The sequence below is a fragment of the Schistocerca gregaria genome, chromosome X (assembly GCF_023897955.1).
Source record: "Schistocerca gregaria isolate iqSchGreg1 chromosome X, iqSchGreg1.2, whole genome shotgun sequence".
In the NCBI taxonomy this organism is placed as follows: domain Eukaryota; kingdom Metazoa; phylum Arthropoda; class Insecta; order Orthoptera; family Acrididae; genus Schistocerca; species Schistocerca gregaria.
In genome coordinates this window covers 54,388,677-54,415,841 of record NC_064931.1, presented here as the reverse complement: position 1 = coordinate 54,415,841, position 27,165 = coordinate 54,388,677, and the positions used below count along the sequence as shown (strand labels likewise).

General features: G+C 37.8%; 1 protein-coding gene across 1 annotated transcript in view; it reads left to right on the top strand.

Annotated features, from left to right (window-relative positions):
- The window catches only part of LOC126298882 (histidine ammonia-lyase-like), a 236,156-nt gene extending 209,713 nt beyond the window's left edge, over positions 1-26,443 (top strand). Inside the window, 3 exon segments of the mRNA XM_049990415.1 lie at positions 7,336-7,466; positions 25,391-25,508; positions 25,673-26,443. Of these exon segments, the coding sequence (XP_049846372.1) occupies positions 7,336-7,466; positions 25,391-25,508; positions 25,673-25,780 (357 nt within the window). The 3' untranslated portion in view covers positions 25,781-26,443.
- The last annotated feature ends 722 nt before the right edge of the window (positions 26,444-27,165 follow it).

Sequence of the window (27,165 nt, the reverse complement as noted above, 5' to 3'; positions counted from 1 at the left end):
GCATTCGATGCATAACTGGGAAATCTGGGGCTGGTGTATTTATCGTTGTTGGCAATGTGGGTTTGTCATTGCCAGATGATGTTGATTTCACTGTCAGAATTTAAGAAATGGGTGTATTTGCAAATATCTTCTACCTACAACTGAAGCATGGACCAACATATAGCACTGTTAGTCCTTTCAACAAGAAGCTAATTACCCTGGGTCATTTCCTGTTATTAGTTCTTAAATAAGGTAACTAAATGGAAAATTGTTTTTTTCTGTGCATCTCAGAGATCTTCAGCACCAGCCCACCATCATATTCTCATAACCATAGCACCTCTTCTATATGGTGTACAGAGATAATGTGTGGGTCCCTCGTAACTTGGAATCTGAGTGAGCCAGCCCTCCTTCCCTATCTTCCCCAAGCTGTTTCTCTTTCCTCCTGTAGTAAGGAACAAACAGTTCTGAAAGCTAGGTATAGTTTTTTTCTTTTTTTTAAATTCATTTATTATGTTCAGTAGTTTTGCCTCACAGCTGGCAGATATTTATTAAAAACCATGTTGAACCGACTCATGGCGATAACATATTAGACCTTCTGGTGACAAACAGACCCGAACTATTTGAATCAGTTAATGCAGAACAGGGAATCAGTGATCATAAAGTGGTTACTGCATCGATGATTTCAGCCTTAAATAGAAATATTAAAAAAGGTAGAAAGATTTTACTGTTTAGCAAATGTGACAAAAAGCAGATTTCAGAGTACTTGATGGGTCAACACAAAAGTTTTGTCTCAAGTACAGATAGTGTTGAGAATCAGTGGACAAAGTTCAAAACCATCGTATAATATGCGTTAGATGAGTATGTGCCAAGCAAGATCGTAAGAGATGGAAAAGAGCCACCGTGGTGCAACAACCGAGTTAGGAAACTGCTGTGGAAGCAAAGGGTACTTCACAGCAAACATAAACATAGCCAAAGCCTTGCAGACAAACAAAAATTACGCGAAGCGAAATGTAGTGTGAGGAGGGCTATGCGAGAGGCGTTCAGTGAATTCAAAAGTAAAGTTCTATGTACTGACTTGGCAGAAAATCCTAAGAAATTTTGGTCTCATGTCAAAGCGGTAGGTGGATCAAAACAAAATGTCCAGACACTCTGTGACCAAAATGGTACTGAAACAGAGGATGACAGACTAAAGGCCAAAATACTAAATGTCTTCTTCCAAAGCTGTTTCACAGAGGAAGACTGCACTGTAGTTCCTTCTCTAGATTGTCACACAGATGACAAAATGGTAGATATCGAAATAGATGACAGAGGGATAGAGAAACAATTAAAATCGCTCAAAGGAGGAAAGGCCACTTGACCTGATGGGATACCAGTTCGATTCTACACAGAGTACACGAAGGAACTTGCCCCCCTTCTTGCAGCGGTGTACCGTTGATCTCTAGAAGAGCGAAGCATTGCAAAGGATTGAAAAAGGGCACAGGTCATCCCCGTTTTCAAGAAGGGACGTCGAACAGATGTGCAGAACTATAGACCTATATCTCTAACGTCGATCAGTTGTAGAATTTTGGAACACGTATTATGTTAGAGTATAATGACTTTTCTGGAGACTAGAAATCTAATCTGTAGGAATCAGCATCGGTTTTGAAAAAGACGGTCGTGTGAAACCCAGCTGCGCTATTCGTCCACGAGACTCAGAGGGCCATAGACCCAGGTTCACAGGTAGATGCCATGTTTCTTGACTTCCGCAAGGCATTTGACATAGTTCCCCTCAGTCGTTTAATGAACAAAGTAAGAGCATATGGACTATCAGACCAATTGTGTGATTGGACTGAGGAGTTCCTAGATAACAGAACGCAGCATGTCATTCTCAATGGAGAGAAGTCTTCCGAAGTAAGAGTGATTTCAGGTGTGCCACAGGGGAGTGTCATAGGACCGTTGCTATTCACAATATACATAAATGACCTGGTGGATGACATTGGAAGTTCACTGAGGCTTTTTGCAGATGATGATGTGGTGTATCGAGAGGTTGCAACAATGAAAAATTGTACTGAAATGCAGGAGGATCTGCAGCGAATTGACGCATGGTGCAAGGAATGGCAATTGAATCTCAGTGTAGACATGTGTAATGTGCTGCGAATACATAGAAAGATAGATCCCTTATCATTCAGCTACAAAATAGCAGGTCAGCAACTGGAAGCAGTTAATTCCATAAATTATCTGGGAGTACGCATTAGGAGTGATTTAAAATGGAATGATCATATGAAGTTGATCGTCGGTAAAGCAGATGCCATACTGAGATTCATTGGAAGAATCCTAAGGAAATGCAATCCGAAAACAAAGGAAGTAGGTTACAGTACGCTTGTTCGCCCACTGCTTGAATACTGCTTAACAGTGTGGGATCCGTACCAGATAGGGTTGATAGAAGAGATAGAGAAGATCCAACGGAGAGCAGTGTGCTTCTTTACAGGATCATTTAGTAATCACGAAAGCATTACGAAGATAATAGATAAACTCCAGTGGAAGACTCTGCAGGAGAAATGCTCAGTAGCTTGGTACGGGCTTTTGTTAAAGTTTTGAGAACATACCTTCACCGAAGAGTCAAGCAGTATATTGCTCCCTCCTACGTATATCTCACGAAGAGACCATGAGGATAAAAACAGAGAGATTAGAGCCCACACCGAAGCATACCAACAATCCTTCTTTCCATGAACAATACGAGACTGGAATAGAAGGGAGAACCGATAGAGGTACTCAGGGTACCCTCTGCCACACACCGTCAGGTGGCTTGCAGAGTATGGATGTAGATGTAGATGTAGCTGCTATCCAGACTCTTGAAAGTTTCAGTTGTTGTTAATATAAACAAAAAGAAGAAGTTTTTCACTCACAGTGTTTATGTGATGTTCCACCACAATCTGAATAGTGTCAAAAACATGAACTGGTCAACATAAATCAATATATGGAAATTAAGTATGTCCCAGAAGCTCCAATGTGTCAATAATCAAATCCATCCACCCACCAGAGACACACAAACTGTTGAAACAATGTCACTGTTGGACATTTGAACCATAACTGACCACAGTTTCTGATTGTTTGAAGCTGAAGGAAAAACTGCAGAGAGAGGTGCACACTCCCAACTCACCACGATAGTTCCATCATCGTTCACATGAAACACTTCCACACCATAGTACTTATTAGTTAAAATGAAAACTTGACACACTGCATTGTGTCATAGGATCCATAGCCAAACTTTTTATTATATTCTATTCATACGTTACTAGAGATAGTGTCAGTTATGCTCACAATAAAGGTTTCCCTTGTAGCTGTGAAAAGTGGGGTGTAGGAGGTTATGTTCTGTAAGAATTGAAGCTCCATTGCTAGATGTGTGATGTGGTCCCTTAGGGATATAGTAGTCAAGGAGGGGAAGAGGTCCAATGTGCACTCTGTACACATACCAGGGGAGCCAGCCCAGATGTGTAACGGGTGCTTTCAGATGCAGGTGGTGGCTCATGTCAGTACCAATGATATATGTCACTTTGGATTGGAAGATATCCTGTGTGGTTTCAGGCAGCTATATGAAGTGTTAAATTCTGTCAGCCTTGCTTGTGAGGTGAAGGCAGAGCTCACCATCTGTAGCAGTGTCAACAGGGCTGACTGTGGATCTATCAGAGGCTCAGATGGTTCTGCAACTATGTACGCTACAGATTCTTTGACTTGCACCATACAGTAGGGTGGGAGGTTTTGGGTTCTGCTCAACAAGTAAGCAGTCCATTACACACAGGAAGTGGCTACATGGGTATCTAGAGTGGACTGGGTGGTTTTTTTTAGGTTAGAGGGTCTCAAGAAATTACAAAAATGGCATCAGTCTAAAAAAGGATGCAATGCAAATGCCTTTGGTACAGAACTGAATGTAGGGTTTGAATCAGATGCTCATATGGTTTTGTGACCATTTAGACTACAGATTCCTCAACTTGTGCCATTGTGTGATGTGTTTTTGTGTTATGCTTACTAGATCAAATAGGTCAGGAGTCCATTACAGACAGAATGTGACTACACACTGCGTAGAATGGACTGGGTGATTTTTTACATTAGAGAATCTCAGGAAATTACAGAATGGGCATCAGTCTAAAAGGGTAAAGGGCAAATAAAGGATGAGAGAAGACCTCACAACAATTGGTATTGTAATTGTAAATTGTTGTAGCTGTGTTGGTAAAGAACCATAGCTCCAAGTGCTAACTGAAAGCAAGTTCAAATTGTTAAAGGTACTGAAAGCTGGCTAAAGCTGGAGATAAATTCAGCCAAATTTTCTGCAAAGGACCCAGTGGTATTTGGAAAGGATAGATTAAATATGGTTGGTGGTGAAGGGTTTATTGCTATTAGATAAAGTTTACATTGTAGTGAAAGAGAAGTAGATAGTTCCTGTGAGCTGGTGTGTGCAGAGGTTATACTTGACAAATGGAATAAATTAGTAATTTGTTCCATTTGAGATCACAAATGAGATGATACAGTTGCTGAACAATTTAAAAAAAAAAACTTGAGTCTCATTTCAAAAATATACAATTATAGTATATTCTACACAGGGGCACCGACTTATAAAAAATATTGGGGGTGGGGGTGGGGGGGGGGCAGGAAATTTTCTAAATTTTAGATGAAAAATAGTGAGTTTTAAAGTTTTTTTAAAGCATTTTAGAGTCATATGATCAACATTAGAACCCTGAAAATTGGGCTCCTGATAACTCAGCACTCTGGGAAACTCGACAAACCTGACACATTTTTTGGCTTTGAGAAAAGAAACAAAACATGAACACACGTGGTATTTTCATAAAAATCTAATGTAATTTACAGTAATAATCATGCTTATAGACTATTACAGAGCAGTGAATATATAGCTCTGAAAAGACTGAAATTATATTTAAATAAATCCTAAACTATCATTAGAAGAATAAAACATAAAATATTGCTGTCGCACAGTAATAGCACTTTGATTAATAAGTGAAATAGCTAATTCAAGGTTACTTTGAATAAGGCTCAGGGTTAATTAAATAAAAACAGTATCTCAAAGTTAATGATTTAATACAGTTAATAAAGTTAATACAGTATGCCTAATACTTTCAGTCAAAAATATGTAATTAGCTTGTTTTAATTGGGTCATACACCCTAAAAATATTTAAGTATTTGAAAATAACTAATACAGTACTATAGTAATACAATAATAAACTAGTATTAATATTTGAAAACTGAAAATATAGCATTATGCATGTATTTAATTCTCTATTTTATAAAGATTTTTAATATTGCCCTAAATGCCATTATTAGGAGTAGAGTATCTTAAGAAAGGTGCAAATGTCAACTGACAGACTGGATTACTGAATATGAAGTCGTTGATGACTGGTCAGATATCCAATTCATCCAAAACATCTTGGTGTGCATGAAGAATAGCCAAGTTGTTCAATCGCCTCTGTCCCATTGTTGATTGGAGATATGACTTCAGATGTCTAAGGGCATTAAATGACTGTTCTTCTGTTGCTGTCATGATTGAAACTACTTGGAGAAGCTTAATGCACTTCACTACTTAACATTTCTCTAACTGCAGGCTCTTGTGTAATGTACTTTCTTACATCAAGCATGTTTTTTAAGACCAGTTGTTTTTTATTAGCAATATTGGCTAACATATTCAAGTGTAAGCACAGTCTCTCAATGTCTAGGTGATTTTTGAAAAACTCAGCTGATTTTTCCAAATTTGTTTCACTTCTGTTTACATGATCTTCCCTACTGGATTGTCCAGGTTTTAGCTGTGAATGGTTCTCACCTGAAGACGATGAATCAATTTACAACACAATAATTGTTGGAGGTTGACTTGTAGTATCATCAACTTCCAAACACACCTTTTTGGTAACAAATTTATCCATTGCAAACTTAATTCACAATACACTAAGAGACTAAAGTAAATGAATAAAATATAGTCATACAAAATAGTCCACTAGATACTAAAGTTGGAACACTAAAAACGTCTGCAGCACGCACTGAATGAAACTATTCACACCGAATGACTGTGACAGCAGGGTGGGCTTTATATAACCGCAGCATCTTAATGTCTCAAAGCGTCATGGTGATGCAAGGTGGAGGGTTCCAGGTACTTCTGCTCCAGTCCTTTTGATATCACCACAGCCGCAGCACTGGCCCGCCAGTGCCAGACTTTACCCGGGACAAATTCTAAGTGTGCCGTAAGCACCATAATACTATCATGATTCACATCACTCATTTTCAGTTAACCTGCTTACTACCATAATAATTATTTGTTTTAACTTATTACTGAATGTATTTTGAAAGAGAACTGTCATCAAACAAGGAAAATAAAAAAATTTCAACACAATTTTGTGATTTTACAAAGCAAATACAACTAATAATTTTCTTAAATTATTGGGGGGCTCTGCCCCCCTCAAACACTTGGAGTCAGTGCCTGTGATTCTACATAATTTACATTTATATATGTCATAGTGTCTGACATGCATAAAAGGATCAACATAATATGTATGGAAATAAATACCAGTTCAGGTTTTTTAGCATCTCCATGGTTGTTCCCAACGTGTAAAACAAACCTGTAACCATTCCTATTGTATACGTTCAATAACTGCTGTTAGACCTATGCAGTGTGAGTCCAATATACATGACTAATATTCTAGGATGGGTACCAACAAGTATTTTGTTTCTAATCATCTTTGTAGACTGATTGAATTTTCCCACTGTGTGCTGCTTGCTATACCTATGACTGAGCCAATGTGGTCTTTACATTTCATTTCCAAATAAATTTCTACACTCAGGTATTTCAATAAGTTGACTGTTTTCAACTGTGACTCATTAATAATATAGTCATAGGAGCCCATGTGTAAAATTTTATATTTCTATTTATTTAAAGTAAATTGCCAATCTTTGTATCACCTTGAAATCTAATCAAGATCTGACTGAATATTTGTGCAGATTTTATCAGACAGTTATACCTTGCTACATTTCAGGTTTTATAGACTGTCAGTGAGGAAAGTTAAAATTTACTTGTGTACAATATTTAAAAATAATATAACTTAGTGAAAACTGAACCATAATAGAACATAGCAGCTTTTGTACTGGTTCCAGTTCTTGTCTGTTACTGTACTCTGTGTTTCCTTGTAATCTTTTATCTCTTATGTGGTACTGCATAACAACAAATATTTCTTTAATTGTTGACCTTGATGCATTTCACACACTTGTATATATGATTAACCTGTTGTGTCATTTTTAGAAAGTAATATGGACACTGTTAGGAAGTAATATGGATGGGAATACTTAAGCTATTTCTCTTCATAACTGTGTTATTTTCTGCAGGTGGTGGAAAATGTTGAAAAAGTAATCGCAATTGAATTGCTTGCTGCTTGTCAAGCAATCGAGTTCCTGCGACCTTTGAAGACAACATTACCACTTGAAGAAGTTTACAATGTTGTGAGAAACAGTGTCAGGTACTGTATGAAATAAACTGCTATTAAAACCCCTGAAATCATTATAAACACAAGTTCTCTCCTAGAAATGGGTTTTATTATAAGACAGTCGTGGATGTGAGAAGTTGTATTTACATAAATAACCAAAAGCCAGCTGAATGTGATATTATAAACATTAATACAAACAGCAAGCCTTGATAAACCAGGTGGGACTTCCACATCCTTTTCATAGAATGATAATTTTGTGATGGCATACTCAATAGAGAGATTATCAATGCCATTCCTAAAATATTTACAGGTGTATGTGACACAAAATGTACAGTTAATAGCTTAACAAGATAAAAACGTAATTAAAAATCCCAGTTTCCTTTTGACTTTGGAACCACCTATACAAATATGTATTCCTACTAAAAAAGACCAAAATTATATTGTTGATACAGTCTCACTTTAATGTATCTCTCTAAAATGTAGTTCAGAGTAATAGAACACATGCTAATATAATAAATCACATTAAACAGAAAATTCATTTTTGAAACATGTAGAAAATTTTCAAACATACAGGGTAGAAGGACATATCGTTCCCACTATTAGTGACAAAAACATATCAAATGGAACACCAAATTATTCATACATGTCCATCTTAATCACATATAACATTTAATGCCCAGTGACTGGTTTTTGCTTACTGCCATCAGATCTGTTACAAAACAGAAAACTCATTAATGTTATGACACTAAGTTCAAGTGGCTAAAGGACAAATGTACAGAAAAACTAAGAATATATGAAAAAGGAAAAATGCCTGACAGCCATATATACCATTAAAAGTATTCTGATAAAAATATCAATATCAAATAATCTGTAAATGCAGGTATATAACATGATCTATTAATGGCCTGAAGGCATCCTATACATTGCATACATATACAAGCTATAGCCAGTAAAGGGAGCAAGTGCTCATGTACATAAGTAATAAGTATGATGTAAATAAAATAGAAAGAAACTTCCACATGGGAAAAATATATTAAAAACAAAGATTCCAAGACTTACCAAGGGGGAAAGCGCCGGTAGATAGGCACAATAAATAAAACACACAAACACACACACAGAATTTCTAGCTTTCGCTACTGACGGTTGCTTCTTCAGGAAAGAGGGAAGGAGAGGGAAAGACGAAAGGATGTGAGTTTTAAGGGAGAGGGTAAGGAGTCATTCCAATCCTGGGAGTGGAAAGACTTAGCTTAGGGGGAAAAAAGGACAGATGTACACTCGCACATCAGGGTATGTGTGTGTGTGCGAGTGTACACCTGTCCTTTTTTCCCCCTAAGGTAAGTCTTTCCACTCCCAGGATTGGAATGACTCCTTACCCTCTCCCCTAAAACCCAGTACAAATCCTTGGATACCACAGGAGATATTGAATTTAAGTGGTGGAAGGGGAATATATAAAAAAAATGCAGCAAATGAAAGAGGTAAAAGTAAAGGCAGGTGTCTAAAAAGTGATGTTCACAGAAAGTGTAAAAATGGCTTGACAGGAATGACAAAAGGACAAATGTAAAGCTGTAGAAGTATGTATAATTAGGGGAAAGATAAATATCACCTACAGGAAAATTAAACAAATCTTTGGAGAAAAGAGAAGCAGCTGTACGAACATTGAGAGCTCAAATAGAAAACCAGTTCTGAGCCGAGAAGTGAAAGTTGAAAGGTGGAAGAAATATACAGAGGGACTATACAAGGGTAATGACTTAGAAGGTAACATTATAGAAAGGGAAGATAGAATAGATGAAGATGAGGATGAGATGGGAGATATGGTACTGTTATAAGAATTTGATGAAGCACTGAAAGATCTAATTTGAAACAAGATCCCTGGAGTAGAAGACATTCCCTCAGAGCTATTGATATCTTTGGGAGAGCCAGCCATGACAATATTATTCCACCTGGTGTGCAAGATGTATGAGACAGGAGAAATACCCTCAGACTTCAAAAAGAATGCAATAATTCCAGCTCCAAAGAAAGCAGGTGCTGACAGGTGTGATTATTACTGAAGTATCAGTTTAATAAGTCATGGTTCCAAAATACTGTCACAAATTATTTACAGAAGAATAGAAAAACTGGTAGAAACCAACCTCGGGGAAGATGAGTTTTGGTTCCAGTGAAATGTGGGAAGACGTAAGGCAGTATGAACCGTATGACTTGTCTCAGAAGATACTTTAAGGGCATACAAGTATATGTTTATAGCATTTGTAAAACTAGATGAATCTTTAAACAATGTTGACTAGAATACACTTTATGAGTTTCTGAACATGGCAGGAGGAACCCAAAGAAAAATTTGAAGGAGGAATTAAAGGTCAAGGAGAAGAAGTAGAAACTTTGAGGTTCACCAGTGATGTAATTCTGTCAGGGACAGCAAAGGACTTGGAAGAGCAGTTGAATGGAATGGACAGTGTCTTAAAAGAAGAGCATAAAGTGAACATTAATATAAGCAAAACAAGGATAATGGAATGTAGTAAAATCATGTGATGGTGAGAGAACTAGTTTAGGAAATGAGACACTAAAAGTAGTAGATGAGCTTTGCTATCTGGGCAGTAAAAAAGCATTCTGAAGATAAGAGGGGAAGATAACATAACTAATCAGGAGGTACTGAACAGAACTGAGGAGGGAAGAAAATTGTGGCACAGTTTGACAGACGACTAGTAAATGGGACACACTCCGAGACATGAAGAAATCATAAAATTTAGTATTGGAGGGAAGTATGGGGTGGAGGGGGGGCAGAGGGGGGGGGGGGAGGGAGGGAGGTATGTAAATATTTTTAGGGTGAGACAATGAGATGGATACAGTAGGCATGTTCAAATTGATGCAGGCTGCAGTAGTAATTCAGAGATAAAGAAGTCTCCACAGAATAGCGTGGGATGGAGAGCTGCATTAAATCGGTCTTCAGACAGAAGACCACAACAGCAACATGAAAAACATGAACCACAACCACACACCCATGTTCCAATTTTTAAAGTTTAGCTACACCACAAACAACTTTTAATTCCGCAGTAGCATTCTTAATTACGCTTGGGTTCAACTTTGAGTTAGTGTTATTGTAAAGACCCTTAGAAGATCCATTTCATTGTACTTGATCTTTATGCACCTAAGACTGACTGTCCTGTTTGAAAATTATAGTTTAACTTTGTGCTTTTGGTACTCTCTTATTACACTAGTGAAAAGGTCTATTGTAAATTAAAAATGATGAATCCTTCTGCTCGAGTGCTTCAGTCACAATGTAACTGCAGAAGACAGTAAATAGTATAAAAAAAAGAAAATGAAAGACAGAGAGCAGTATATACTTATAAAACAATATACAACATCAGACTAGTTACAAGTTTGTGAGGGTTATTAAAGATGTACCAATTCCAGCTGGAGAAATGTTAGCTTCCTTACATAGTGCTAATTTACACACTCACATCCCAGCAAGTGAAACATTGGAGATTATAAGTAGAAACTTGTTAACATACATGAAGATTAGTCAAGGGAAATAAGGAGCTCAAGGGAATTTTAGAGCTTGTATTGTCATTTAAATATCCTAATTTACATTTAATGATAAGATTTTTTACCAAAAGGATAGACTCATGATGGTCAACGATCTGGCAGATACTTAAGGTGAAATTTTTGAAAACAAACAGAAACATAAGTTTTTTGATGAAAATCCTGGTGTATGCAAAAAGCATGTATTACAGAGACAGTGTATGGATAACAACATACTACTGCATAAAGGTGACAAATAATAAATCCATGAAGTAGCACAAAGAATGAGTGTGATGCATGAAAAAATTAAGTTACCAATTGAATTGGAGAAAGACGGAAGTATAAGCTTTTCGGATCTCAAGTTAACTAAACGAGATGGAAGATAGAATAAGCTGACCGCTACTGACTTGATCATAACTGTGAAATCCTGTCATTCTAAACAATTTAAAAGGCCACATTTTACAGCCATGATTAACAGGATGTTAAATCTGCCACCCAACCAAATTGATGAAGTGAAAGATCTGAACATTAATAAACAAGTAGCCAGGAGAAATACATATAGGGACAGTGATGTAACAAACATGTATAGCAAACTAAAGTCAAAAGTACATGACAAGAAGGCAGTAGTTCGAGATGACAAAAGGTTTCTTGCCCTATCACTCAATGGTGCACTCTCTTGTAGATTTGTGCAAACTTTCAGAAAAACTGACATTAAAGTTGAATTTTTGACAGAAGGTATAATTGGCCCTTAGTCTACACTACTAAGTTGACAGCAACAACAGTAATAAATATTTTGAAGCCAGAATCTACAGGATCAACTGGCGGGAGTGTGAAATATTTATATTTGTCAGAAGTGGAGGAATTTTGAGACTCACTTCAGAAAACACATATGCAAACACAATGGCGTGTGTTTGGTATGCATTTGGATAAGGAAATACATGTAGCAAGAAATATGCAAGATCACTGAAGTGTTGCATAGGACACTGAAAGGACAATTATTGAATCTATTGAAAGAAAAGGAGATCTATGTACATATAAAATGGAACCAGAGTTATTCGTTAATGAAATGACTGAGTCTGTCATCAATGGCTATTTCAATGTATTAAGGAACTTACTAGCATTAACAGCATCACCAGTTTTATTGACTTGACATGTGGCCATGTCCACTGGCCACAAGTGGTGCAAACAGTGGGATTCTGCTGCAAGCATCACTGTAGGAAAGCAAAACATTTCACAGAGAGGTCACCATGTGTTGCCAGCTAGACAGTCCTCTGAATAGTCTATCAGCCATCAAGATATTTAATTAAATAATTATTGTTTCATTTATTTGCCTTTCACAGAATTTTGTATTTCGTTAACTGTGTCATGCTAAAATATTTTCTGTTAGTAGATTGTATACCACTTTAGACATATTTTACTTGGATTTTAAGTATGGATTTTTTTCTGCATATTGTATTCTACAGTCTGTTTAATTGTTAGACACACATTTTAGCTGTGAGAAAACATTTCAATTAATGAAACAATGGAAAATCCAGGAAGGTGTAATGACAATATTATATAAGGATAAATTACTACTCACGATATAGCAAATATGTCGAGTCTCAGATAGGCTCAACAAAAAAACTGTTACACAAGTAAGCTTTCACCCAAAAGTCCTTCTTCTGAATTAGACAACATACACACTCATACAAACACGGAGCACACATACATAACCACTGTCTCTGGCTTCCATGGCCAGGTCTGGCATTGGCAGCCAGAGACAGTTGTTTGTGTGTGTGTGTGTGTGTGTGTGTGTGTGTGTGTGTGTGTGTGTGTGGTATCTATCCTTTTGATAATATTGTCATTTTAATTAATGACAATGGCTCTTCTATTTTAAGCTAATAAATCTATGATGCTGATTACTTACGTACCTCAGCACTAGTCCTCTCTACTGGCTATAGCTTGTGTATGTATGCTGCATATAGGATGCCATCAGGTCTTGTTATGTACCTGCATGTACAGATTATTGATACTTGTGTCATAATACTGTTAATGGCATACATGGCTGCCAGCCATGTTACTTTTTTCATGTATTCTTAGCCTTTTACATATTTGGTCTTCAGCCAATTAAACTTACAAGTATTATGTTAATGAGTTTTCTATTGTGTAACAGATTTTATTAAGGCAGTAAGCAATAACCAGTCATTATGAATTATATGTTACATTTGATCAAGACAGACATTTATGAATAAAGTGCCAAACATGATCACAGGCCCATTTAGACTTTGTGTCTTCAATTGAGAAAACAATATGTCTAGCTTGTAAAACTACAATTTCCCTATTCATCAAGGAAAGAAGAACTGGTTATTGGAGTTTATAAAAAGTCGGTTGGAGATGTAAGTCTCTCAGACCATATGTTATGAAGGAGAGAGGAGGAGGTCAAATATAGTACATTAGTAAGCACTGTCCAGCTTCAATCAGGAAATGATACAAGGATCAGAGTGAGAATTAAAGCTAGAACAGAGGGGGAAACAAACATTGAAATATGGGAAGTGTAATGCAATTAAGGGAAACAAAGAAAAGGGAAAAGAGTGAGAAGAAAAAAAGAGGAGAAGAGAAAGAATAAATGAGTACATAATAATACCCTGACAATCACCATATGGGTGAAAGGTGGGTGAGTGGAGGGGGGGGGGGGGGGAGGCTGTAGAAGAGAAGGGATTTTACTAATGGAGGTTAAGTCTGAAGTGGTAGCTGGATGAGAGGGTGTGTTGCACAACAAGCTCCCATTTCTTGAATTCTAGGAAACTAGTACTGGGTGGGAGGATCCAAATGGAATACGTAGTGTAGCAAACACTCAGGTCTGCCAAACCATCTTGTGGAGTATGCTCAGCTACTGGAAACATTTCTTTTGTGTCTGTTCATGTGCCTGCCCAATATATTGGGGTCATTGCTATATAAAAAGCTGTGAAGTGAAAACATGTCATCAAGTAAAATATGTTTCATATATTGTTCTGTCTTTAATGTTGTATCATTTTTCATTGGTGGAGCTGGAGTGAGCACAGGGGACAGGTTTTACAGCTAGAATGATTGCAGGTGTAGGAACTTCAGGGTAGGGATGGTTGTTTAGAATTTATACAGTTCCACAGGAACTGTATCAATGGATGATAACAGCGAATGGTGTGTGGCGTGTGTCACAGAGAGATGATCTCATTTCAGGGCTGGATTGAGAGAGTCATAGTCCTGCTAAAGTAATATACTGAAGTATTCAAGACCCGAGTGTTACTGTGTGATAAGGGGTGCTTCTGATTTTTTTTGAAGTGGAAACTATGTTGGTGAGAGGTATGGAAGAGGAAACTAGATGGGAGATTTGATTGTAGATATGATCAGTGTTGCAGTTATGAGAAAGGAAAGCCAGGAAATTTTATTAATATAGATACTAATGAATATGGTTTTAGAAAAAGATATATTTACCATGGATACTGACTGTGGTTTGAATATGAGCTTCAGTGAATAGTTCAGCATACAGAAAGATTTTAAGAAGGCGCAGATCAATTTAAGTGGGTAAAAGGAGTTGAGTTGCTGCATAAAGTGGGAGAATTCTTTTCCACATTGAGTGCATATCATAATGCTACTGTCAATGAATATATACGAAGCCGAAGGGCACAACTTCTGGCTCTGAAAGGTGAAACTGTTATGGGTAAGGACGAAGATGTTTAGTGTGATAACTGATAAGGATTTTTGGAGGCTTTCATGTGAGCACTGGGAAATACAGTGTTCACAAGCTGAAATGCCTGGGGTGGAACGAATTTGTATAAGAATGTTTAAGGCAGGAGAAGTGTGAGAACTGATTTGAGATACTCCAGGAAGTGATTAGTATTTTCTTTATGTAGGACGGGAGGCTCTATGTGACAGATTGGATGTGCCATTCAACCAGGACAGAGATCTACATCTACATGGATACTCTGCAAATCACATTTAAGTGCCTGGCAGAGGGTTCATCGAACCACCTTCACAATTCTCTATTATTCCAATCTCGTATAGTGCATGGCCTCCCCCCATGAACCATGGACCTTGCCGTTGGTGGGAAGGCTTGCATGCCTCAGCGATACAGATAGCCGTACCATAGGTGCAACCACAACGAAGGGGTATCTGTTGAGAGGCCAGACAAATGTGTGGTTCCTGAAGAGGAACAGCAGCCTTTTCAGTAGTTGCAGGGGCAACAGTCTGGATGATTGACTGATCTGGCCTTGTAACAATAACCAAAACGGCCTTGCTGTGCTGGTACTGCGAACGGCTGAAAGCAAGGGGAAACTAAGGCCGTAATTTTTCCCGAGGGCATGCAGCTTTACTGTATGATTAAATGATGATGGCGTCCTCTTGGGTAAAATATTCCGGAGGTAAAATAGTCCCCCATTAGGATCTCCCAGCAGGGACTACTCAAGAGGATGTCGTTATCAGGAGAAAGAAAACTGGCATTCTACGAATCGGAGCGTGGAATGTCAGATCCCTTAATCGGGCAGGTAGGTTAGAAAATTAAAAAAGGGAAATGGATAGGTTAAAGTTAGATATAGTGGGAATTAGTGAAGTTCGGTGGCAGGAGGAACAAGACATTTGGTCAGGTGACCACAGGGTTATAAACACAAAATCAAATAGGGGTAATGCAGGAGTAGGTTTAATAATGAATAAGAAAAATAGGAATGCGGGTAAGCTACTACAAACAGCATAGTGAACACATTATTGTGGCCAAGATAGATATGAAGCCCACAACTACTACAGTAGTACAAGTTTATGTGCCAACTAGCTCTGCAGATGATGAAGAAATTGAAGAAATGTATGATCAAATAAAAGAAATTATTCAGATAGTGAAGGGTGGCAAAAATTTAATAGTCATGGGTGACTGGAATTCGTTAGTAGGAAAAGGGGGAGAAGGAAACATAGTAGGTGAATATGGACTGGGGCAAAGAAATGAAAGAGGAAGCCGCCTGGAAGAATTTTGCACAGAGCAGAACTTAATCATAGCTAACTCTTGGTTCAAGACTCATAACAGAAGGCTGTATACATGGAAGAAGCCTGGAGATACTAAACGGTATCAGATAGATTATATAATGGTAAGACAGAGATTTAGGAACCAGGTTTTAAATTGTAAGACATTTTCAGGAGCAGATGTGGACTCAGACCACAATCTATTGGTTATGACCTGTAGATTAAAACTAAAGAAACTGCAAAAAGGTGGGAATTTAAGGAGATGGGACCTGGATAAACTAAAAGAAGCAGAGGTTGTACAGAGTTTCAGGGAGAGCATAAGGGAGCAATTGACAGGAATGGGGGAAAGAAATACGGTGGAAGAAGAATGGGTAGCTTTGAGGGTTGAAGTAGTGAAGGCAGCAGAGGATCAAACAGGTAAAAAGACGAGGGCTAGTAGAAATCCTTGGGTAACAGAAGAAATATTGAATTTAATTGATGAAAGGAGAAAGTATAAAAATGCAGTAAATGAAGCAGGCAAAACGGAATACAGACGTTTCAAAAATGAGATCGACAGGAAGTGCAAAATGGCTAAGCAGGGATGGCTAGAGGACAAATGTAAGGATGTAGAGGCTTATCTCACTAGGAGTAAGGTAGATACTGCCTACAGTAAAATTAAAGAGACCTTTGGAGATAAGAGAACCACTTGTATGAACATCAAGGGCTCAGATGGAAACCCAGTTCTAAGCAAAGAAGGGAAAGCGGAAAGGTGGAAGGAGTATATAGAGTGTCTATACAAGGGTAATGTACTTGAGGACAATATTATGGAAATGGAAGAGGCTGTAGATGAAGATGAAATTGGAGATACGATACTGCGTGAAGAGACTGACAGAGCACTGAAAGACCTGAGTCGAAACAAGGCCCCCGGAGTAGACAACATTCCATTGGAACTACTGACAGCCTTTGGAGATCCAGTCCTGACAAAACTCTCCCATCTGGTGAGCAAGATGTATGAGACAGGCAAAATACCCTTAGACTTCAAAAAGAATATAATAATTCCAATCCCAAAGAAAGCAGGTGTTGACAGATGTGAAAATTACCGAACTATCAGTTTGATAAGTCACAGCTGCAAAATAGTGACCCGAATTCTTTACAGACGAATGGAAAAACTAGTAGGAGCTGACCTCAGGGAAGATCAGTTTGGATTCCGTAGAAATATTGGAACACGTGAGGCAATACTGGCCCTACGACTTATCTTAGAAGCTAGATTAAGGAAGGGCAAACGTTTCTAGCATTTGTAGACTTAGAGAAAGCTTTTGACAATGTTGATTGGAATACTCTCTTTCAAATTCTAAAGGTGGCAGGGGTAAAATACAGGGAGCAAAAGGCTATTTACAATCTATACGGAAACCAGATGGCAGTCATAAGAGTTGAGGGGCATGAAAAGGGAGCAGTGGTTGGGAAGGGAGTGAGACAGGGTTGTAGCCTCTCCCCTATGTTATTCAATCTGTATATTGAGCAAGCAGTAAAGGAAACAGAAGAAAAATTTGGAGTAGGTATTAAAATCCATGGATAAGAAATAAAAACTTTGAGGTTCGCCGATGACATTGTAATTCTGTCAGAGACAGCAAAGGACTTGGAAGAGCAGTTGAACGGAATGGATAGTGTCTTGAAAGGAGGATATAAGATGAACATCAACAAAAGCAAAACGAGGATAATGGAATGTAGTCGAATTAAGTCAGGTGATGCTGAGGGAATTAGATTAGGAAATGAGACACTTAAAGGAGTAAAGGAGTTTTGCTATTTGGGGAACAAAATAACTGATGATGGTCGAAGTAGAGAGGATATAAAATGTAGACTGGCAATGGCAAGGAAAGCGTTTCTGAAGAAGAGAAATTTGTTAACATCGAGTATAGATTTAATGGTCAGGAAGTCGTTTCTGAAAGTATTTGTATGGAGTGTAGCCATGAATGGATGTGAAACATGGACAATAAATAGTTTGAACAAGAAGAGAATAGAAGCTTTTGAAATGTGGTGCTACAGAAGAATGCTGAAGATTAGATGGGTAGATCACATAACTAATGAGGAAGTATTGAACAAGATTGGGGAGAAGAGAAGTTTGTGGCACAACTTGACCAGAAGAAGGGATCGGTTGGTAGGACATGTTCTGAGGCATCAAGGGATCACCAATTTAGTATTGGAGGGCAGCGTGAAGGGTAAAAATCGTAGAGGGAGACCAAGAGGTGACTACACTAAGCAGATTCAGAAGGATGTAGGTTGCAGTAGGTACTGGGAGATGAAGAAGCTTGCACAAGATAGAGTAGCATGGAGAGCTGCATCAAACCAGTCTCAGGACTGAAGTCCACAACAACAACAATAGTGCGTGGAAAGAATGAACACCTATATCTTTCCATAGGAACCCTGATTTCTCTTATTTTATCATGGTAATCATTCCACCCTATGTAGGTTGGTGTCAACAAAATATTTTTGCATTTGGAGGAGAAAGTTCGTGATTGGAATTTCATGAGAAGAATCCGTCACAATGAAAAACGCCTTTCTTTTAATGATTTCCAGCCCAAATCCTGTATCATTTCTGTGACTATCTCTCCCATATTTCACGATAATACATAATGTGCTACCTTTCTTTGAACTTTTTCTATGTACTCCATCAGTCCTAACTGGTAAGGATCCCACACCGCGCAGCAGTATTCTAAAAGATGATGGACAAGAATAGTGTAGGCAGTCTCCATAATAGGTCTGTTACATTTTCTAACTGTCCTGCCAATAAAACGCAGTATTTAGCTGAATTTATGGCTTTTACATTAGACTGATTTATCATGTAACTGAAGTTTAACGACTTCCTTTCAGTACTCATGTGGATGATCTCACACTTTTCATTATTTAGGGTCAACTGCCACTTTTTGCACCATTCAGATATTTTTCTAAATCGTTTTGCAGTTTGTTTTGATCTTCTGATGACTTTATTAGTCAATAAACAGCAGCGTCACCTGCAAACAACTGAAGATAGCTGCTCAGGTTGTCTCCCAAATCATTTATATAAATAAGGAAAACAAAGGGCACTTTGGGGAATGCCTGAAATCACTTCTGTTTTACTCAATGACTTTCTGTCAATTACTATGGACTGTGACCTCTCTGACAGGAAATCGCAAGTCCAGTCACATAACTGAGACAATATTCCATAAGCACACAATTTTACTATGAGCTGCTTGTGTGGCACAGTGTCAAAAGCCTTCCGGAAATCCAGGAATATAGAATCAATCTGAAATCCCTTGCCAATAGCACTCAGCACTTCATGTGAATAAAGAGCTACCGTAGTTGTGTTTCACAGGAATGATGTTTTCTAATTTTCTAAACTCATGTTCACTGTGTGTTAATAGACCATTTCCTTCAAGGTAATTCATTATGTTAGAACACAATACATGTCCTAAAATCCTGGTGCATATCAACATTAACGATATGGGTCTGTAATTTAGTGGATTACTCCTACTAAATTTCTTGAATATTGGTGTGACCTGTGCAACTTCTCAGTCTTTGGGCATGGATCTTTTGTTGAGCGAACAGTTGTATGTGATTGTTAAGTATGGAGCTAATGCATTAGCATACTCCGAAAAGAACCTAATTGGTATACAGTCTGGACCAGAAGACTTGCTTTTATTAAGTGATTTGCGTTGCTTCACTACTCCGAGGATATTTACTTCTGCATTACTCATGTTGGCAGCTGTTCTTGATTTGAATTCTGGAATATTTACTTCGTCTTCTTTTGTGAAGGCATTTCGGAAGGCTGTGTTTAGTAAATATGGTTTGGCAGCACTGTCTTCGATAGTATCTCCATTGTTATCGCACAGAGAAGGCATTGATTGTTTCTTGCCACTAACGTACTTCACATATGACCAGAATCACTTTGGATTTTCTGCCAGGTTTCGAGACAAAGTTTCATTGTGGGAATTGTTATAGGCATCTCACATTGAACTCTGAGCTACGTTTTGAGCTTCTGTAAAGGATTGCCAATCTTGGGGATTTTGTGTTTGTTTAAATTTGGCATGTTTGTTTCATTGTTTCTGCAACAGTGTTCTGACCCATTTTGTGTACCAAGGAGGATCAGCTCCGTCATTTGTTGGTTTATTTGGTATAAACCTCTCAATTGCTGCCAATACTATTTCTTTGAATTTAAGCCACATCTGGTCTACACTTATATTATTAATTTGGAATGAGTAGAGATTGTCTCTCAGGAAGGCATGAAGTGAATTTTTATCTGATTTTTTGAATAGGCATATTTTTCGCTTATTATTTTAAGGACTTGGAGATTACAATATTCAATTTCACTACAACAACCCTGTGTTCTCTAATCTAATCCACAACAAAGTAAATCCCTTTGGCCTAGGCAAAAACTCTGAAAACTTTACAAAATTCTCAAAAGTTTCTTTTGAGGATGTAGAAAATGCTATTTTAACATTAAGAAACAAAAAATCTGCAGGTTGGGATAGAATACCCACCAAAGTTATTAAAGTGGTACACAATAGAATTGCAAACCCACTAGCTCAGATAATAAATCAATGTTTTGAAGAGGGCTGTTTCCCAGAGGTACTGAAATATGCTGAAGTCAAACCACTCTTCAAGAAGGGATCAAGAGAGATCATGGGAAATTATCGTCCTATCTCAATTCTCCCAGTCCTATCTAAAATATTTGAAAAACTTGCTGTTGCTCAAATCCAAAACTTCATTGCAAAATATTCTGTTATTCTAAACAATCAATTTGGTTTTCAGCAAGGGAAAAACACCGTAGATGCAGTTAACAGTTTCATTGAGAAAATAAGTACGTCATTAGACAAGAGAAATAAGGTGGCAGGAATTTTCTGCGACCTCACAAAGGCATTCGATTCCGTAAACCACGCATTGCTTGTTTAAAAACTTGAAAAGTATGGCATTGGCGGCAGTGCCCTACAATGGCTTAAATCCTACTTATCCAACAGAAAGCAAAGAGTTAGCATTTCTTCAAATGGCGCATATTATTTTTCTGACTGGAAAAAAATTACTCAGGGTGTTCCACAAGGCTCCATATTAGGCCCAGTCCTATTTCTCTTTTATGTTAATGACTTACCATTAAATATCAGCTCCCCATCAGTTCTGTTCGCAGATGATACTTCTGTCTTAGTTGAAGATCAGGATTCAGAAAAAATTCTCAAATCTGTGATCAGTACCCTCAGTACCTTAGAAACTTGGTTTCAGCTAAATGGGCTGAATCTAAACATATCTAAGACTCACGTGATGCAGTTCAAAACCAAACAGTCAAAATGTGAGCAAATTAAGATTGTACACAACAACCAAGTTATAGAAGAAGTTGACTCAGTCAAATTCTTAGGTCTAAAAGTAGATGAAAATTTGAGGTGGCAGGCACACATTGAATACCTTGCAAACAAATTGAGCAGCTTTGCATTTGCAATGCAAATATTATCAACTGCAACGGACATTGACACGCGGAAAGTAGCATATACAAGCTACTTTGAATCCATTATTAGGTATGGTGTTGTTTTTTGGGGTAACTCGACAAACATAGTGCGGATACTAAAAATACAGAAAAAAATCATACGAAATATGTGCACTGCCAATCACAAAGAACCATGTCGACCATTATTTAGGAAACTCAAAATATTAACTCTGCCATCCTTATACATATATGAGATTATTATATTTTTGTACTCCAGACGCGACTTATTTGAGGGAAACCATTTTGTCCATTCACATGATACCAGAAACAAAGAAAATTTTATGCTCCCCACCCACCGCCTCAGACTGTTTGCCCAGGGACCTCAATACATGGGAATGAAAATTTTTAATAAATTAAAAGGGAACAAGTTGATGCAGATGAATTTAGGTTCACTTAAAAGAAAGCTATATGAGGTACTGACAATGAAGTGTTATTACTCAGTGGATGAATTCATGCAGGACAATCTGGAAATTTGAGCTGGGTACAATGTGTTACATGTTCCAAGAAATATCCTTATAGTGTTGTTATTTATTATAGTGCTATCATTAATTAATGTAAAAATCATTGTAATTGTTTTATAAATTTTTGACATGTCTCCTGTACGCAAACCAAATGGATTGCAAATGTACGTCATGAGATGAATAAAACACAATTCACAATTCACAATATCAGTTTTGATGCTGGTTATTAACTCAGGATTATTTGTTGCTAAGAGGTCAAGTGTGTTTTCACAACCATTTACTATTTGCATGGTCTCATGAACTAACTGCTCAAAATAATTTTCAGAGAATGTGTTTAGCACAATTTCGGATGATATTTTATGCATACTTCTGGAATCAAACGTGTATTTTTGCCAACTATTATCATATGAGTCGTGTACATGTTTGAAATAAAACTCAAGTTTCCTTTCAACCTTTCAGGAACTGTATCATCTGAACTGGGAGGTCGGCAAAAGGATCCAATTATTATTTTATTCCAGTTGCCAACAAAGACCTCTATCCATACTAACTCACAGGAAATATCTACTTCAATTTCACGACAAGTTAAACTACTTCTAACAGCAACAAAGAAGCCACTGCCAACCATGTTTAGCCTATCTTTTTGGAACACCATTAGGTTCTTTGCAAAAATTTCGGCTGAGCTTATATCCGTCTTTATCCAGCTTTCAGTGCCTATAACGATTTGAGCATCAGTGCTTTCTATTAGCGCTTGGAGCTCTGGTACTTTCCCAACACAGCTACGACAATTTACAACTGTTATACCAATGATCACTGTATCTATGTTCTTCCTGTATTCAGTCTGCACCCTTTGTGACTGAAGCCCATCTTGTATTTTCCCGAGACCCTCTAACATAAAAAACCGCCCAGTCCATGTCACACAACCCCTGTTACCCATATAGCTGCCTCCTGCGTATAGTGGACACCTGGCCTATTCAGCGGAACCCGAAACCCAACCCTTCCTTTGGCGCAAGTCGAGGAATATGCAGCTAACATGGTTGCAGAGCCTCTGATTCAGGCCCTCCACTCGGCTCTGTACCAGAGGTCCACAATCGGTCCTGTCGACTATGCTGCAAATGGTCATCTCTGCTTTCATTTTGCAAGCAAGGCTGGAAGCCTTTACCACTTCTGTTAGCTGCTCGAAACCAGAGAGAATCTCTTCTGATCCAAAGTGACACACATCATTGGTACTGACGTGAGCAACCACCTGCAGTTGGCTGCACCTTGTGCTCTTCATGGCATCCAGGAGGACCATTTCCACATCTAGAATGACTCCATCCAGTGTGCACATGGATGCATTGGTTTTCTTACGCTCCTTGTCAGCCAAGTCCCTAAGGGACCCCATAACGCGCCTAACATTCGAGCTCCCAACTACCAATAGTCCCACCCTCTGTGATTGCCCGTATCTTGCAGGCTGAGTGGTTCCTCTGAAACAGGACAGGCAACAGCATCTGGCTCAGTGACAGTGTTAGCCACAGACAACACCTGGAACCTGTTTACCAGACAAACTGGTGAGGCCTTACGTGCAGCCGTCAGGGAAGTCTTTCACCCCCTGCTTCACCCCGGGGCGACTTCCCGCTCGACCACAGGTGAGCGGTCAGCCTCAGTGTGAGCAGTAACTCGGCTGGCCACCGGTGAGAACCGATCGGAGGACTCTGATGCGCTGGATGTCCATTGGATCCCCATGGCCGACCCACAACAGTGGTGCCCATTCACTGCAGCCTCAATCCCGAAGCCATCACAGCCTGAAGCTGAGAGCAAAGTGTCTCCAACTCAGCTCACATCTGCACACAACAATTGCAGTCCCTGTTGATACCAAAGACCATGAGAAACTAAATTATGCAGGTAAACTCTAATGTAGTCCCTGATGAAAACACATGAACTGCATCTAGCAATACACAGATATTCAAGAACCTAACTATTAAAGCACTCAGGTGAAACCAAATAATGTGCCCCTGATAAGGAACTTGTAATATATCACAAAATTTGTTTACTTTCCGGCGCAGACGGAAACACAAGAACTATGGCTATTAGATTTTAAATTTACATGCAGAAACTCAGGAAACTAAATGATTAAAGCACACAGATGATATAATAAAATTCACTCCTGGGTAGGAACTCGTAAATGTCACAAAAGCAGTTTACTTATCTGTTGCTGCGTCTGTCGTGGTTGACTACTACTGCCTGACTGAGATGTGTTTGTTTGGAAAATTGAAGACTGCTTTAACTGCATAGTCAAGATGTTTATATGTAGTAGATATGACATGGATCTAGAGGAGTAAGTAGTTGTACAAGATGGGTATGTAATTACATGGAGACAGTTTTGAAGCCTAGTGAGACGTCTAGTGTGTTTAGGATTTTCTGCAGCTCAGTCTGAATAGAAAGAATTAAATCATGAGGAACAGTTTTCTATGTCAAAGTGCTTGACAGCTGACAAAGTCCACCAAACAAGATGGCACATGGCTGAGACCCTGGACTCACACTCAGGAAGACAGCAGTTCAAATCCCTCTGTAACCATCCATATGTATGTTCCATAATTTCTCCAAATTGCTTAAGGCAAAAGCTGGTATGATTTGTTTGGAAAAGGACACAGCTGATTTCCTTCACCAATTCCTTGCCAGATCTAGCATGTGCTCTGTCTTTAATGACCTCATTAAGTCCCTCTGACACATAATCACACACCCTAGTATTGCAGCCTTTGTCCAGAGGAAGGATTATGATAAAGTGGTCTGCCTTCAGATCACTAAGAACTTGGGACTTAAGTGACACTTGAGATTTTGTAGATATTTTTCAAGTACAGCTAGGAGGCAATAGTGGAAATAATGAAAAGTTCTGTAGTTTTTGGGTTGGAATTGGGTGGTGAAATGGTACTTCAATTGGAGCTATGGGTGAAGAAGTGGAGATCTTTCAGTATGGCAGCGTGATTAAATTTGGTTTTAGAACTGAATGTTAAACCTTTTGATAGAAGGAATGTCTCAGGAGTAGACAGGGATATGAAAAAGATGTTAATTGTACCTGAGGCTGTTAAGTACTGGTATATGATTATGGCTCACATTCTCAATTTTTTGACTTGTATTTTCCATTTCATACAAATTAATTAGTAATAAGACAACATTTTGTCAGTAATAATAACTAAACTGATATATTATGCTGATACTGGATGCTATGTGACCACCGCATAAACAGTCTGTGTTTGGAAATGTCACAAAACAAAACTGAAACATAATCAAAAACATCATTTCAGTAAGATACTTGCAAAGTCTTAGTAGGAATGCACTGTAGGTATTTACACATCTTTGTGAGAAGTTTTATTACTGACACCCTTCAGTTAACTGTATTTTTTTGTACATTCAGCTGCTACATTGTTAAACTGCATATAGTTCTTTACTTATAAAAGTCAACAGTTATAATGTTTTCTTCTTTGTGAAAAATCCTATACAATTATACATTCAGGAAAATTACAGTGCAAAAAATAAATTGACTATGATGATGATTACAGGCCATGGGATAAAGATAGGTATATGGCACCTGATATTGAGGCTGTGACTCAGTTATTGTTGGAGGACAAAATATGGGGAGCTGTCCGTCATCATATTGACTATTATCTGGCACCACATGTAAGCATAAAACAGATTTGTCTTTCTGTGTAATGATAAGTAACGTTACTATCTTTTAACTTTTAAAATAAGTAACCAAACAAATCTGAACACATGAGTGGTACCGTTCAGTATGCTACCAGAGAATATCTACTAATATGATCTTAAATGAAATGTTGTTACAGGAGAAAGAGACAAGGGTTTTCAGTCCAACTGCTGTAATGGTAGGAGAAATTCAAAGAGATAGGCCCCACGTGGAAGTTTCAGCTAAGAAGCGGAGATTTGAGCCATAGTAAAACAATAATTTCTAAAGATTTATATAAAAATAATTATAGAAAAATGATAGAATCAATGTATCTTGCTTCATGGAAAAAAGTGCAGTCCTATGTAAAAGAGTTATATGAAGTTTTGATTCAGTTACAGTATCATTACTTACCTTATTGGATCATAAATTACATCAAATTTAATAAGGAACGGTCATTTGGCATAGGCCAAATATTTTAGTCCTTATGTGAAGCAAATATAATTGCTACAAGTTATCTTGGTAGAATGTACTATGTGATGTAGCAAAATCTGTTCTCCTTAATTTTAAAGAATTTAACAAAAATATCATGAGGCAGTTCAGTTTTTCATTTATCAGCCCTAGATTTTTAGTCTCCTATACAGTTTCTTTTAAAGTTTTTGCAGTTTTTACAATTGAAAAATCATATGTGAGCCAGATTTTAAGAAACTTAAGACTAATAGAAACATATTTTTCAAAACTAGCTCAGAGAGAACAATGGTAGAAATAAAGTGTTACAAAACCCAAACTAGTTGTAGTAAATAAATGGCACATTATGTAGATAATGAAGAACTGCAACGTGTTTATTAAATGTAATAACCATGTGTAATCTCTTCCACTGCATCTTTAAACTTTATTTCAAATAGTTAATAAATTTATTTTCTTTCACACATTACATTTGAAACTATTATTTTGTTCTCCTTAGTTTTGCAAGCTTTATTATTGTTGTGTTGTTTTCTAAACTTAGTCTAAGTGGAAATTTCCTTTATATCATTGGTGATAGATTCTGGATTCAGCAAAAATATTTTATCATGGATTTTTGAAAATTTGTAATGTGTAATGTGGTTGTGAAGGCAATACCTATATTTTCAAAGTGTTCCTCTATAAGAAATGGTCCATGTAATTGAGAGTCTTGTTTCTATTTAATACTGAATGCCAAATACTGATGGTTAATTAAGCTAGGACCTTCACTGCGTGCTCATTAATATTGTCACTGTTAAATTCAGTTTTCATGCTAGTGGAAGGAGGGTTGTCATGCTGATCAGTTCTTATAGCTTGTTTTTCATTGAATCATTATACATACAGAAGAACTGTGTTACAACATTTCATAGCATTAGGCAAAAAGCAAAGTGATTTGTGGATGCTCCTGCTCAGATGAATGCACTGCATATAAGAAGGTAGTAACTGTTCTCGAAAGAACAGATACCACTGATGACCATGCAGCTTCTCTAGAATAAATGATGATTAATTGAAACCCTCAGCTGCTGACAGGTTTTGCTGACGTACCTTGATGGGGACGGCTGAAAATGTGCACACTGACCAGGACTAGAACCCGGGATCTCCTGCTTACATGGCAGACACACTATCCATCTGGGCCACCGAGGACACAGATGAATA